The sequence below is a fragment of the Danio rerio genome, chromosome 14 (assembly GCF_049306965.1).
Source record: "Danio rerio strain Tuebingen ecotype United States chromosome 14, GRCz12tu, whole genome shotgun sequence".
Taxonomy (NCBI): Eukaryota; Metazoa; Chordata; class Actinopteri; order Cypriniformes; family Danionidae; genus Danio; species Danio rerio.
In genome coordinates this window covers 2657501-2669504 of record NC_133189.1, presented here as the reverse complement: position 1 = coordinate 2669504, position 12004 = coordinate 2657501, and the positions used below count along the sequence as shown (strand labels likewise).

General features: G+C 38.1%; 11 protein-coding genes across 11 annotated transcripts in view; all 11 read left to right on the top strand.

Moving 5' to 3' along the window:
- Positions 1-12004, top strand: part of pcdh2aa1 (protocadherin 2 alpha a 1) — a 202037-nt gene that overhangs the window by 166318 nt on the left and 23715 nt on the right. The window contains 1 exon segment of the mRNA NM_001009585.2: positions 5210-5268. Within this exon segment, the coding sequence (NP_001009585.2) occupies positions 5210-5268 (59 nt within the window).
- pcdh2aa3 (protocadherin 2 alpha a 3) overlaps positions 1-12004 on the top strand; it is a 192430-nt gene that overhangs the window by 156711 nt on the left and 23715 nt on the right. The window contains 1 exon segment of the mRNA NM_001009587.2: positions 5210-5268. Within this exon segment, the coding sequence (NP_001009587.2) occupies positions 5210-5268 (59 nt within the window).
- pcdh2aa15 (protocadherin 2 alpha a 15) overlaps positions 1-12004 on the top strand; it is a 147926-nt gene that overhangs the window by 112207 nt on the left and 23715 nt on the right. Inside the window, 1 exon segment of the mRNA NM_001009586.2 lies at positions 5210-5268. Within this exon segment, the coding sequence (NP_001009586.2) occupies positions 5210-5268 (59 nt within the window).
- The window catches only part of pcdh2ab2 (protocadherin 2 alpha b2), an 89903-nt gene that overhangs the window by 54184 nt on the left and 23715 nt on the right, over positions 1-12004 (top strand). Inside the window, 1 exon segment of the mRNA NM_001009592.2 lies at positions 5210-5268. Within this exon segment, the coding sequence (NP_001009592.2) occupies positions 5210-5268 (59 nt within the window).
- Positions 1-12004, top strand: part of pcdh2ab3 (protocadherin 2 alpha b 3) — an 86119-nt gene that overhangs the window by 50400 nt on the left and 23715 nt on the right. The window contains 1 exon segment of the mRNA NM_001008484.1: positions 5210-5268. Within this exon segment, the coding sequence (NP_001008484.1) occupies positions 5210-5268 (59 nt within the window).
- Positions 1-12004, top strand: part of pcdh2ab5 (protocadherin 2 alpha b 5) — an 82323-nt gene that overhangs the window by 46604 nt on the left and 23715 nt on the right. The window contains 1 exon segment of the mRNA NM_001008483.2: positions 5210-5268. Within this exon segment, the coding sequence (NP_001008483.2) occupies positions 5210-5268 (59 nt within the window).
- The window catches only part of pcdh2ab7 (protocadherin 2 alpha b 7), a 75703-nt gene that overhangs the window by 39984 nt on the left and 23715 nt on the right, over positions 1-12004 (top strand). The window contains 1 exon segment of the mRNA NM_001009594.1: positions 5210-5268. Within this exon segment, the coding sequence (NP_001009594.1) occupies positions 5210-5268 (59 nt within the window).
- The window catches only part of pcdh2ab9 (protocadherin 2 alpha b 9), a 72455-nt gene that overhangs the window by 36736 nt on the left and 23715 nt on the right, over positions 1-12004 (top strand). The window contains 1 exon segment of the mRNA NM_001009596.2: positions 5210-5268. Within this exon segment, the coding sequence (NP_001009596.2) occupies positions 5210-5268 (59 nt within the window).
- The window catches only part of pcdh2ab10 (protocadherin 2 alpha b 10), a 69375-nt gene that overhangs the window by 33656 nt on the left and 23715 nt on the right, over positions 1-12004 (top strand). The window contains 1 exon segment of the mRNA NM_001009589.2: positions 5210-5268. Within this exon segment, the coding sequence (NP_001009589.2) occupies positions 5210-5268 (59 nt within the window).
- pcdh2ab12 (protocadherin 2 alpha b 12) overlaps positions 1-12004 on the top strand; it is a 66588-nt gene that overhangs the window by 30869 nt on the left and 23715 nt on the right. The window contains 1 exon segment of the mRNA NM_001009591.2: positions 5210-5268. Within this exon segment, the coding sequence (NP_001009591.2) occupies positions 5210-5268 (59 nt within the window).
- pcdh2ac (protocadherin 2 alpha c) overlaps positions 1-12004 on the top strand; it is a 40436-nt gene that overhangs the window by 4717 nt on the left and 23715 nt on the right. Inside the window, 1 exon segment of the mRNA NM_001007762.2 lies at positions 5210-5268. Within this exon segment, the coding sequence (NP_001007763.2) occupies positions 5210-5268 (59 nt within the window).

Sequence of the window (12004 nt, the reverse complement as noted above, 5' to 3'; positions counted from 1 at the left end):
AACTTGCATTGTTTACTGTGTGCGGTACAGCTACAGGCCTGTTATCAGCACTGTTAAGCTCAGGTGTCCTGCTTAGTGTACTGTATATCAGGACTCTGTAATGGATGCCTCCTGTTGTACTTATTTCCTTTTTTTCATTTTATCCTTTTTTGTGGCTCATTAATTCACAGCAGCGGTCTTCAGGGTGCACTGCAAAAATGCACATGTTAGCGATAGCACTTTTGGATGATTTACAGTATCATATTCTTTTCCACTTGCTTACAGCTGTCATCAAATTGCATTTCATCCGTCGAATGAATTCGCTGTAGATAGAAGCGCTCTCTTTTCCTCCTCGCATTCTCTCTCTCTCTCGCCAGCCTGTTCTGCAGTGCGCTCTTTCAGGACAGCTGGGTGTGTTTATATTTAGAGGTGTGAAGCTCAAACAACACTCCAGTTTCTCTGTACCCACACTTAAATCCCTCTAGAGAGACTCTCCGGACTCTTTCGTTTAGTTACACAGCTTCACTTTGGACATCGTCCATCAAAACAAATTGATAGGCCTTAGATCTGACAACACAGCTTAACATGATTGGTCTAGAGGAATAGATGGATGGATGGATAGATAGATAGATAGATAGATAGATAGATAGATAGATAGATAGATAGATAGATAGATAGATAGATAGATAGATAGATAGATAGATAGATAGATAGACAGACAGACAGACGGACGGACGGACGGACGGACGGACGGACGGATGGACAAATTAGATAGATAGATAGATAGATAGATAGATAGATAGATAGATAGATAGATAGATAGATAGATAGATAGATAGATAGATAGATAGATAGATAGATAGATAGATAGATAGATAGATAGACGGACAGATAGACAGATATATAGATAGATAGATAGATAGATAGATAGATAGATAGATAGATAGATAGATAGATAGATAGATAGATAGATAGATAGATAGATAGATAGATAGATAGATAGATAGATAGATAGATAGATAGATAGATAGATAGATGGATGGATGGATGGATGGATGGATGGATATATGGATGGATATATGGATGGATGGATGGATGGATGGATAGATGGGTGGATGGATGGATGGATGGATGGATGGATGGATGGATATATTTATAGATTTTTTCAGCACTTTGTCTGTGTGTCAAGCTTTACTGTGACTATCAGCTTATACCAAGCAAGTCTATCCTTATTTGCATGAGTTTGCCAGAGATCTTCATTGCCAACTAAATGTGTTTATTTATTTATTTTTTGCTCGGGTTGTGAGTGTTTCAGGCATTACCGTCCGCCTAAAGTGTTTCTCTGTTGTGAGCGCCTCTTATTTGTGAAGTAATTACTGGCCCATTTCAGCCGTTCTCATTAAATGTCAGTCATGTTTGTTCTCCCTGTGTGTGATTAAGTGCTACTGGAGCCGAGCTCGCAGCTGATTGGGCGGTGCGGTTTGGAAAGAAAGGGATAGCAGGATTGTGATTGGTTGGTGCAGAGGTGCGAATGCTGTATCTAGGCGAGGTGTGTCCACTTAGAAGAGAACTGAGAGAGAGAAAGCGAGAAAAAGAGAGTAAGAGCTGCTGAGACGAGATCAGACTGCACTCATTATCTGCTTTTCTTCACACACACAGTGATAAATTAAAGACCTGTGAGATGAATAACAAAACCGATCTTCAGTTTCTTCGCTCAGCATTCCTCTCTGTTTACTATAAACCTCTTAAATTTGCTAAAGCTGATGGTCTGTAATTTCTGCAAATGATTGAACTCTTGTATTAGTCATCCAAAATCTTTTGCAATCTTCCTCCTCATGGATGCTTTCTTGAACAGAACGACTCATTGCACATTACGCTTGGGAACGCTGTAAACAATCGGCATATCAAAGGTTTACATTCTTTTTGGATCATCTGGGTTTATTATTTTGTTGTTATTTTATTTATTTATTTACAAGCCAATGTTTTTTATTTATTAGTCAATTGAACTTATATACAGTGCATCTGGAAAGTATTGATAGCGCTTCACTTTTTCCAAAAAAATGTTTAATGTTACAGCCTTATTGCAAAATGTATTAAATTAATGGATTTCCTCAACATTCTACACACAATACCCCATAATGACAATGTGAAGAAAGACTTTTTAAAACTGTAGCAAATTTTTTTAGAAATAAAAAAGCTGTAAAATCACATGTGCATCAGTATTCACAGCCTTTGCTCAATACTCTGTTGATGCACCTTTGGCAGCGATTACAGCCTCAAGTCTTTTTGAATATGATGCCATAATCTTGGCACACCTGTCTTTGGGAATTTTTGCCCATTCCTCTTTGCAGCACCTCTTAAGTGTTATTAGGTTGGATGGGAAGCGGCAGTGTGCAGCCATTTTCAGATCTCTCCAGAGATGTTCAATAGGATTAAGGTCTGGGTTCTGGCTGGGCCACTCAAGGACATTCACTGAATCATTGTGAAGCCACTCCATTGATATTTTGGTGGTGTGCTTTGGGCCATTGTCCTGCTGGAAGTCTAGTCTTAGGTCGAGAGCACTCTGAAGCAGGTCTTCACTCAGGATGTCTCTGTACATTGCTGCATTTATCTTTCCCTCTATCCTGACTAGTCTTCCAGTTCCTGTTGCTGAAGAACATCCCCACAGCATGATGCCAACACCACCATGCTTCACTGTAGGGATGCTGCTAGCATGGTGATGAGCGGCGGCTGATTTTCTCGAAACGTAACAGTTGACGTTCACTCCAAAGAGTTCAATGTCTCATCAGACCAGAGGATTTAGTTTCTTATGGTCTGAGAGTCCTTTAGATGCCTTTTGGCAAACTCCAGGCAGGGAGTGTCTTCCGTCTGGCCACTCTAACATACAGGCCTGATTGGTGGATTGCTGCATAGATGGTTGTCCTTCTGTAAGATTCTTCTCTTCTCTTCTGAAATGGCCACAGGTGAACTCCAATGAAGCTGCTGAAACATCTCAAGAATGATCAGTGCAAACAGAACGTACCTGAGCTCAGCTTAAATCTTCACGCCAAAGCCTGCGAATACTGATGTAGATGAGATTTTACAGCTTTTTAATTTTTAATAAATTTACAACAATTTCAAAAACTCTTTTCTCACAATGTCATTATGAGGTGTTGTGCACAGAATGTTGAGGAAATCAATGAACTTAATCCATTTTGGAATAAGGCCGTAACATAAACAAATGTGGAAAAAGTGAAGATCTATGAATACTCTCCTGATGCACCGTACGTTAAACTGACCCAAAACAGCTTGCATATTTTATAAAACTAACTTATAACATGATTTACTTAGTTTAATAAGTTACAGTGACCTAACACATATGCTGTCAGGACTAAATGTTCATATTATGTTTTACAGTATACGTATTAGAGGTTAAAATTTGGTCATTGCAACTGGTCCAAACGTGTACAGGGGATTCGCAGTGTTTATTTGGGAACGTGTTTTATATGATAGTTTGTGCAGTTTTGCAGTTTGGAGATTAGGGTTAGTTTATGATGCTTCCTGCAGGACCGGTGGCAGCTTTATTGTTGTTTTGCTGGCTCGTATGATGGATGTGTGTGATTGCGTGTTGTGCTGGAGAAAAAGCAGGCCTTGCTGATTACATTTCGAATTGGATTTCACAATGACGGATGTCCACCAGGAGATGTTTTGGTGTGGTTGTGTGTGTGTGTGTGAGAGAAAATGGTTGGCAAATAGATTGGTTTAAAGCACAGATAATATGCATGCGTTTTTATGTGGCTGTGCAAAGCTTACACTCTAAACAAGCTGGTCTCTGTTAACCCAGTTTTGGGTCATTCATTCATTCATTCATTTTCTTTTTGGCTTAGTCTAATAATCTGTGGATGCCCTTTCAGCTGCAACCCAACAATGGGAAACACCCATACACTCTTGCATTCACACACATACACTGTGGCTAATTTAACTTGTTGAATTTACCTATACCGCATGTCTTTGGACTTGTTGGGGAAACCGAAGGAAACCCATGCGAACACGGGGAGAACGTGCAAACTCCATACTGAAATGCTAACTGACCCAGTCGGAGCTTTAACAGCGACATTCATGCTGTGAGGTGATCGTGCTACCCACTGCGCCACCATGACATTTGCGTAACATTTTTAAAATCAACTGTTGTGTTTGTACATATTTGACCCAGTGTTAGGTTTAAATAACCCAGACTTTTTTTTACAAAATGCTCATTTTATTAAAGGAAGTTTGCAGCATGATGGCATGATAGCTCAGTGGTTAGCACTGTCGCCTCACAACAAGAAAGTTGCTGGTTCAAGTCCTGGCTGAGCCAGTTGGCATTTCTGTGTGGAGTTTCCATGTTCTGTTGGTGTGGGTTTCCTCCAGGTGCTCTGGTTTCACCCCTCAGTCCAAACACATGCACTATAGGTGTGTGCGAGTGTATTTCAGTACTGGGTTGCAGATAAAAGGGCGTTCACTGTGTAAAATGTATGCTGGAATAGTTGTCGGTTCATTCCGCTGTGGCGACCCCTGATAAATAAGGGACTAAGGCAAAGAAAAATTAATGAATGAACAAATTTACGGTATAATTTACTCTAAAATCAAATGTAAAAACATGTATTTGTAATATATATATATATATATATATATAATTTTGCATAACAAAATATGTGTGATATTTACTTCTATTCCAAGTGAATAGGTTGTTGCTTTGAGAAATACTCTCCCCTTATATTTATTTTATGCATTTAATTTAATGCTCCATTTTCTCCCAGTGCTCCATTCAAAGTGAAAAGTAATTTTAATAATCTTATTTCAGAGTTAAATAGTAATTGCACACTGTATAATTCACTAACACACCGTGTGCATTTTATCTGCACATATGCCTCAGTTTCTCTCTCTCCCTGAGGAAACTCAGTCAGATCGATCTCACTCCTCTGCTAGTGCTCCTCCATGGTTTTATGACCTTGATTTGTCTCTGTGCCTGCTTGTTTGAATAGTTGGTCTGGCTGGATCTGATGCTTTAGGTGATGAGGAACTGAAATGAACATGAATGCTTGTGATTCTGACAGGCACGAATGAAATCTTGACCTTGAGCACTTTCTCCAAAGCCATATGCGTGTGTGCACATGGCTGAAGCACATGATTAATTAATGAGACGATATTGGGTTTTTGATCTGTCTCCGTGCTTAATGTTATCTCTTTCTCTCTTTGTTTTTTTTCTCAGCCTAAAGTTCCCAGTTCAGACTGGAGATATTCGGCGTCCCTCAGAGCAGGAATGCAAAGGTAAGACTTTGATCTATTTTAAAGCAAGTAAAAAAATGCTAATTATTTGTTTATTTAAGTAAGAGAGTATTAGAGAGTGGAAAATGTACATTTACACTACCTGACAAAAGTCTTGTCGTCTATCCAAGTTTTAAGAACAACAAATAATAGCTTGACTTCTAGTTGATCATTTGGTATGAGAAGAGAAAGGTGAAGGCCTCTAGATAACACTGATTTCACCAAAATAAAATCTAATCATGTCTTAATTTTTAATGATATCATAAGGACATTAAGGTCTGACTTTGTTTAGACAAAAGTCTTGTCATACAGAAATAATGTCCAGTATAGAATATAAAGTCCTGCTGCAGTGGAGACAGAATGAATATTGTGTCTGACTCCATCATGAGCTTGGACGACTGCATCCATACATCTCTGACATGACTCAAATCATTGATTAATAAAGCCATCTGGAATGGCAAAGGAAGCCTTCTTGCAGGACTCCCAGAGTTCATCTTTGTGTTCATCTTCAATGCCTCCTTCATCTTACCCCAGACATGCTCAATAATGTTCATGTCTGGTGACTGGGCTGGCCAGTCCTGGAGCAGCTTGACCTTCTTTGCTTTCAGGATCTTTGATGTGGAGGCTGAAGTATGAGAAGGAGCGCTATCCTGCTGGAGAACTAGCCCTCTCCTGTGGTTTGTAATGTAATGTGCAGCACAAATGTCTTGATATCTCAGGCTGTTGATGTTACAGATCTCTCCATACTGAATGTAACCCCAAACCATGACTTTTCCTTCACCAAACTTGACTGATTTCTGTGAGAATCTTAGCTCCATGCGGGTTCCAGTAGGTCTTCTGCAGTATTTGTGATGATTGGGATGCAGATCAACAGATGATCCATCAGAAATATCCACCTTCTGCCACTTTTCCAAATGATCAACTAGAAGTCAAGATATTAGAGATCATCGACAAGATCTTTGTCAGGCTGTGTATAAAGAAATCATGTATTATATTTGACAACAAATTAAGATTTAAATATATGAATTATACATTAGTAAGTGGCAAACATAAAAAAATATCCACTACAGTACTTAAATTATACTCTAGACTCTGTCATGGTGTTTTAATTTTATAAGGTTTTGTTAAACAAAGTCTAACGTGTCTGTTAAATCATTACATTTAATGTACTTTTATCTTGTTTTGTAATTGTCAATATCAGGCTAATAATATATTAGGTACACAAACTAAGACTGAATCTAGCAAAAGAAATCCAACATGTTATAAAATCTCAATGTCATTTTAAGAGAGTTAAGAAAAAATCTGATTATTTTGAAATAAAATATTATTATAAGACTAATATCTTTACCTCTCTTAACTTCTGACGCTGACACAGACATAAACCACTAGGCTGTAATGGGTAACGCATGTTTACAACTTCTTCTGAACGATCCAATCCTCCAATAAAGATATAGCAGCCGCTAGTTGACCAGTACAGCTGTACAGCAACAATTTCCACGGAAGCAGAAGTAGGTCATATGCAGCGATTCAAGTGTTGCCTACAGCCATGTCGGCAAAATGATGGCAACGAAGGACATTGCAGACAACAGACTGGCTAGCTTGTTCACATATGTCAAGGCTGTGTGTGTGTGTGTGTGACTGAATGACCTCCGATCTTCATTAGTGGTACACTGATTCCCTTCTAATTACAGCAAGGTTTAATGAGAGCTAATGTAGCCACGCAAATCATTTTCATGCATTTAATTGGATTCCAGTCTCGCAATTTATGTGCTCCTAAAAAAAGCACTGCAAAATTAATTTCACATTGATGATGCTCTCGCGTTCATCTTGCGTTTAAGTTGATATATGATGATTACATCGGTGACTTGCTCGATTGCTCATATTTAGATTGGCTTATGCTCATTTCAATTCTTTATTTCTATAGCGCTTTTACAATGTAGATCGTGTCAAAGCAGCTTAACATGGAAGTTCTAGTAAGCTGTGTCAGTCTAGTTTAGTTCAGTGTGGTTTAAATTTCACTGCTGCAAGTCCAAACAATGAGGAGCAAACCTATCTTAAAGCTGGTAAGAGGTACAAACTTCACCAATTGACGAAAGTGAAGGAAAGAAACCCTTAAGAGAGATGAGGCTCAGTTGTGCACAACCATTTCTCCTCTGGCCAAACTTCTTGTGCAGAGCTGTCTAGGCACCCGAGGCTGGAGAACGCTGGACGTCCATTGTGGAGAAGCTGTAGGTCTAAGTAGGACACCCGTGGGTGTTTAGGCTGGCTAATGCACGGGGTCAACTTTTCTGTCACTGGGGTCTTTCAGGAATCAGTCTCCCGCTCTCCACTTCTCCGTGACCACCACAGCATCTGCTCAGGATACGGCCCGGTCCAGGATTATGGAGACCTCTGGACAAGGAGAAAAAGAATAACATAAGCGTAGAGGCCGTTCAAGTTATAACGTTGTTCTCTAATGTATTATATCTTTCACATGATGAATCAACGACTCAATCTGAAGATTGGAGAGATGAACGGATCCAATTGTTTTCCAGCTCTGACTTCATATGATTGGCTTTAGTCTTTCACAAACCCGATGGAAGACTCGAGACAGGAAGCAATTTCTAACCCACCTTCACAAATGTGTGCTAATGAACGAATCAATCTCTGAGAAGACTCACCTAAAAGATTCATTCAAAATGAACGAATCATTCAGGAACTAACCATCACTACTAATTCGCATCTTTGGGGGGAAACTTATGCCATTGATGTATAGATTCTAATATTTAGTTGAACATGAGCCAGTTTTAAACAGGATTCGCACTGTCCAGAACACCAGGGCTGCGTCCGAAACTGCCTACTACTCAGTAGGTACTGCATTTGAATGTAAACGTACTACTCGGCCGTTAGAAAAGTACGTTCTATACAGTATGAATGTGAAAAGTATGAATGGAATTCGGACGTACTACATCCGCCATTTTGTCATGGTCATGCGACCTACCTGCTTCAGTTGCGTCGCTTCACTCCCATTCATAAATTCGCTCGCAGGGCATCATGGGATAGCGCAGCATGCATGGGATGCGCACTCCAGAGTCTCGCCGGAAGTAGTAAGTCATCCGGGTACTTCTCGCATACTGATTTTCGAATTCTATGAATTCGGACATACTACTCGCCTCGCATACTGATTTTAGCGTACTATATAGTATGGAAGTATGCGGTTTCGGACGCAGCCCAGGATTGACTTTTGTCAATGGATTCCTTTCAGCTACCAATACTGACATTCATTTGAGTAGCTTCTGTTCTAGTTGCCCATCAACCATTTTGGTTCTCTTTGTTGCTCTTTTTGCAACTAGACATCTCTTTTTATACGGGACTAGGTTTTTAACACTGTGCCCAAATCTCTAGACTCGAGGACCAGCGGATTATACTTTGTTTGACCTCTTCTCTTTAACCTGCCTGGCTTAAGTGACCCTGCCAGGAGACTCCGAGCATAGCTCAAAGGGTCACAAAGATTTGCAAGCTCCCAGACATCAAGAAATTGGTGCTCCGTCAAGGGATATTAAAGTGTTAAAGTCGGTCAGAACACTTTAGCAATGCACAGCCAACCAAAGTGACACTTGCAAGGGCAAACATCAAACCTTTAATCGCAGACAACACATGGTTTTTTGGATGTCCAACAGAGAAATGATCAGTGGAGGGAGTAATGACATTGATATGCAGGTGGAAATGGAGGGGAGAAGAGGCAGACAGGAAGATGGAGAGATGGAGGATGGTAGAACATTAGCCGAGGATCATGTATTTGGTCCAGTGTTTCTCATTAATAATGCATTCGCCTTACTGACTGCCACTTCACAGCTCTTTAAAATGGCTTCCACACACACACACACACACACACAGCATGTAATAGCAGCAGTAACCGCCTGACCTTGGACTGCAAACATTCATCAGGAAAGAAAGAGGTGGGGGAGGGCAACTAAAATGGGTTTTCTGCCTCTTTTTTTGCAAACATTCTGTTTTCGGGATATTTTAAAACAGTTTTAACTGATTAATGGTTGATTGAAATCATTAGAAGTGTCACAGACGTTACTTAAGCAGCAAATTATCATATTAGATTTCTGAAGGTACAAGTGACACTGAAAATGGAGTATAATTTACACTTCAAAACGTGGTGGTTCAGTGGTTAGCACTGTCGCCTCACAGCAAGAAAGTCGCTGGTTCGAGTCCCAGCTGGGTCATTTCTGTTTGGAGTTTGCATGTTCTCCCCACATGTGGGTTTCCTTCGGGTGCTCCGGTTTCCCCCACAGTCCAAACACATTCGCTATAGGTGAATTGAATAAGCTATATTGGCCGCAGTGTATTAGTGTGTGTGTGTAAATGTGAGAGTGTGTTTCCCTGTACTGGGTTTGCAGCTGGAAGGGCATCCGCTACATAAAACATATACTGGAATAGTTAACGGTTCTTTCCACTGTGGCGACCCCTCATAAATAAGGGACTAAATGAGTCATTGACTTTAAAACATATTCAGATTTATTTTTATTCCAATGATATTTTCTCAGTATTTCTGTGTTTACTGTTTAAATAGCAGCGTTGTTGAGCATAAGACACTTCTTTTTTTAATACCCATTTCAGTGTAGCTAGGGCAAATGACCAAATTCATGGTGTTTGTGCTTTAAATGTCAAAGATAATGTACATTTAATATGTTTTTATTGCTAAAATAGAATTGTCTTCTTGATTTATGTTCATTTTTACACTAATGTTTAGCATCTAAATTATTAAACAGTTTATTTATAAAAATATGATGTATGTTTGTGTAAATCGAATGTTGCTTTAGAAGTAAAAGAACTTTGCAATTATGACTTATTACATTGCTTGCCAACTAAATAAATAAGTAAATGGCCTCAAAAAAAGATTTAAGATAAAATAGGTTTATTAGAAAAGAAGAGTAATTTAAATGTCATGAAACTACACTCAAAAAAAAAAAAAAAAAAAAAACTAATCATTGAATGAATTTAATTTAAATAAACTTGTTTAGCACTAACTAAAAAAAAAAAAAATATATATATATATATATATATATATATATATATATATATATATATATATATATATATATATATATATATATATTTTTTTTTTTTTTTTTTTTTTTTTTTTTACACAATTAAATGCAATTGAGTTGGTCCAACTTGATTTTTATTAAATAAAAGTTTACATACATTTGTGTTTTTATTTAACTTAAACTCGAAGGTCTGATAATATCATGTATGTCTGTTATGTGTTGTACATTTCAAAGTCTCTTAGTTCTATTTGAAGTTATCCTAAATGAACTAAAAGAGCCATTTTTAAGCATTTTTTCAAATACAGTTGATTGAAACTGATCTCAGATCAAATTTTAGGACAGTTATTGCTCACTGGGCGAAGCAACAAACTGCATTTTTGCCAATGCTGCCAACACCCAAAGCATGGGTGCTTATGTACACTGTAGAAAATGAAGGGTTCCACACAATTCATTCAAGTTGTTCCAACACAAATTGATTAAGTTAACTTAACACTTTTAACAAATGTATGTGGATTGAACATGCAACATTAAGTTGTCCCAATGAAATCTCAAGAATTGTGTTGTTTCAGTTCAGTTTAATTAAGTAGTTTGAACAAGTAAAAAAAAAATAATAATAATTGTGTGTAACCTCAAAACTCAAAGCATTACATGAAACTCTTCTAAATATTCCAACTAAGGTGAAGATTAAACTCTAACAAGTCTTTTTATTAACTTTAAACGCCTAAGATTGCTTTTATTGTCAACATTTCACTCTCTTAATTCAACCCCACGCAAAGCAATCTGGGAACTACAAGTCCCCTAACCAGGTAGTTGGACCAACACAATTCCTTCACGTTCTTCCAACACAAAACGCTTAATTTAACTTAATGGTTTACAAATTTAAGTGGACTGAACATAAAACAAATAAATTCTCTAAAGAACTTAAACAAACTGTGTTGTTTTAGCTCAATTTAAACAGTTAGTTTAAACAAGCAGCAGTGTTTTGAGTGTAGCATGCACTGAAAAAAAGATGGATTTACTCGATGTTTTTAAGGTAAGTGGTTGCAAACTATTTATATGGGTTGAATTTAAACAAACAATTAAGTTGAGCATTGCTAAATTTTATTTGTTTGTTTAAATGCAGCTCATATAAATTGTTTGCAACCACTTACCCTAAAAAAAAATTGAGTAAATCCAATGACTATTTTTTTTCAGTGTGGCTGTATTGCAAAAAGGTTTCCAGGGACAGCAGTAAGTGCTCATAAAATTTATTGCATTTTTTTTAAATGCATTTTCCCCTCGTTCTTCCATGTTGATACTGAGATGTTCGGGAATGACCCGAGACGCTTGATGTTTACAGGACACAAAGCTAATCCTTTCTTAACACACTGCCAGCTGCACACAGATCTACAGAGGGAACATGGAGAGCGATAGCACGCCTTTTTAAAAGCTAAAGAAACCTCCTGCCTGGTTTGATTTTCTGCCACTGGCCATTTGTTAGGCTTTTTTGCTAATGCAGACACACATACGTGGGTGTATGCAGTCAACATAAAATGGCGTTTGCACACATTTTACTTCCGTAATATGGCGTATTTCCAATTTAGACAGGATGCTTTTTAATGCTAAAAGAAATTGAGAGCAAGAGGGTGTGAAATTTTGCATGCACACGCATGTGAGCTTTAATCTTAGAGTCGAGTGTGACTGTCTGCTGAAAAAAAAAA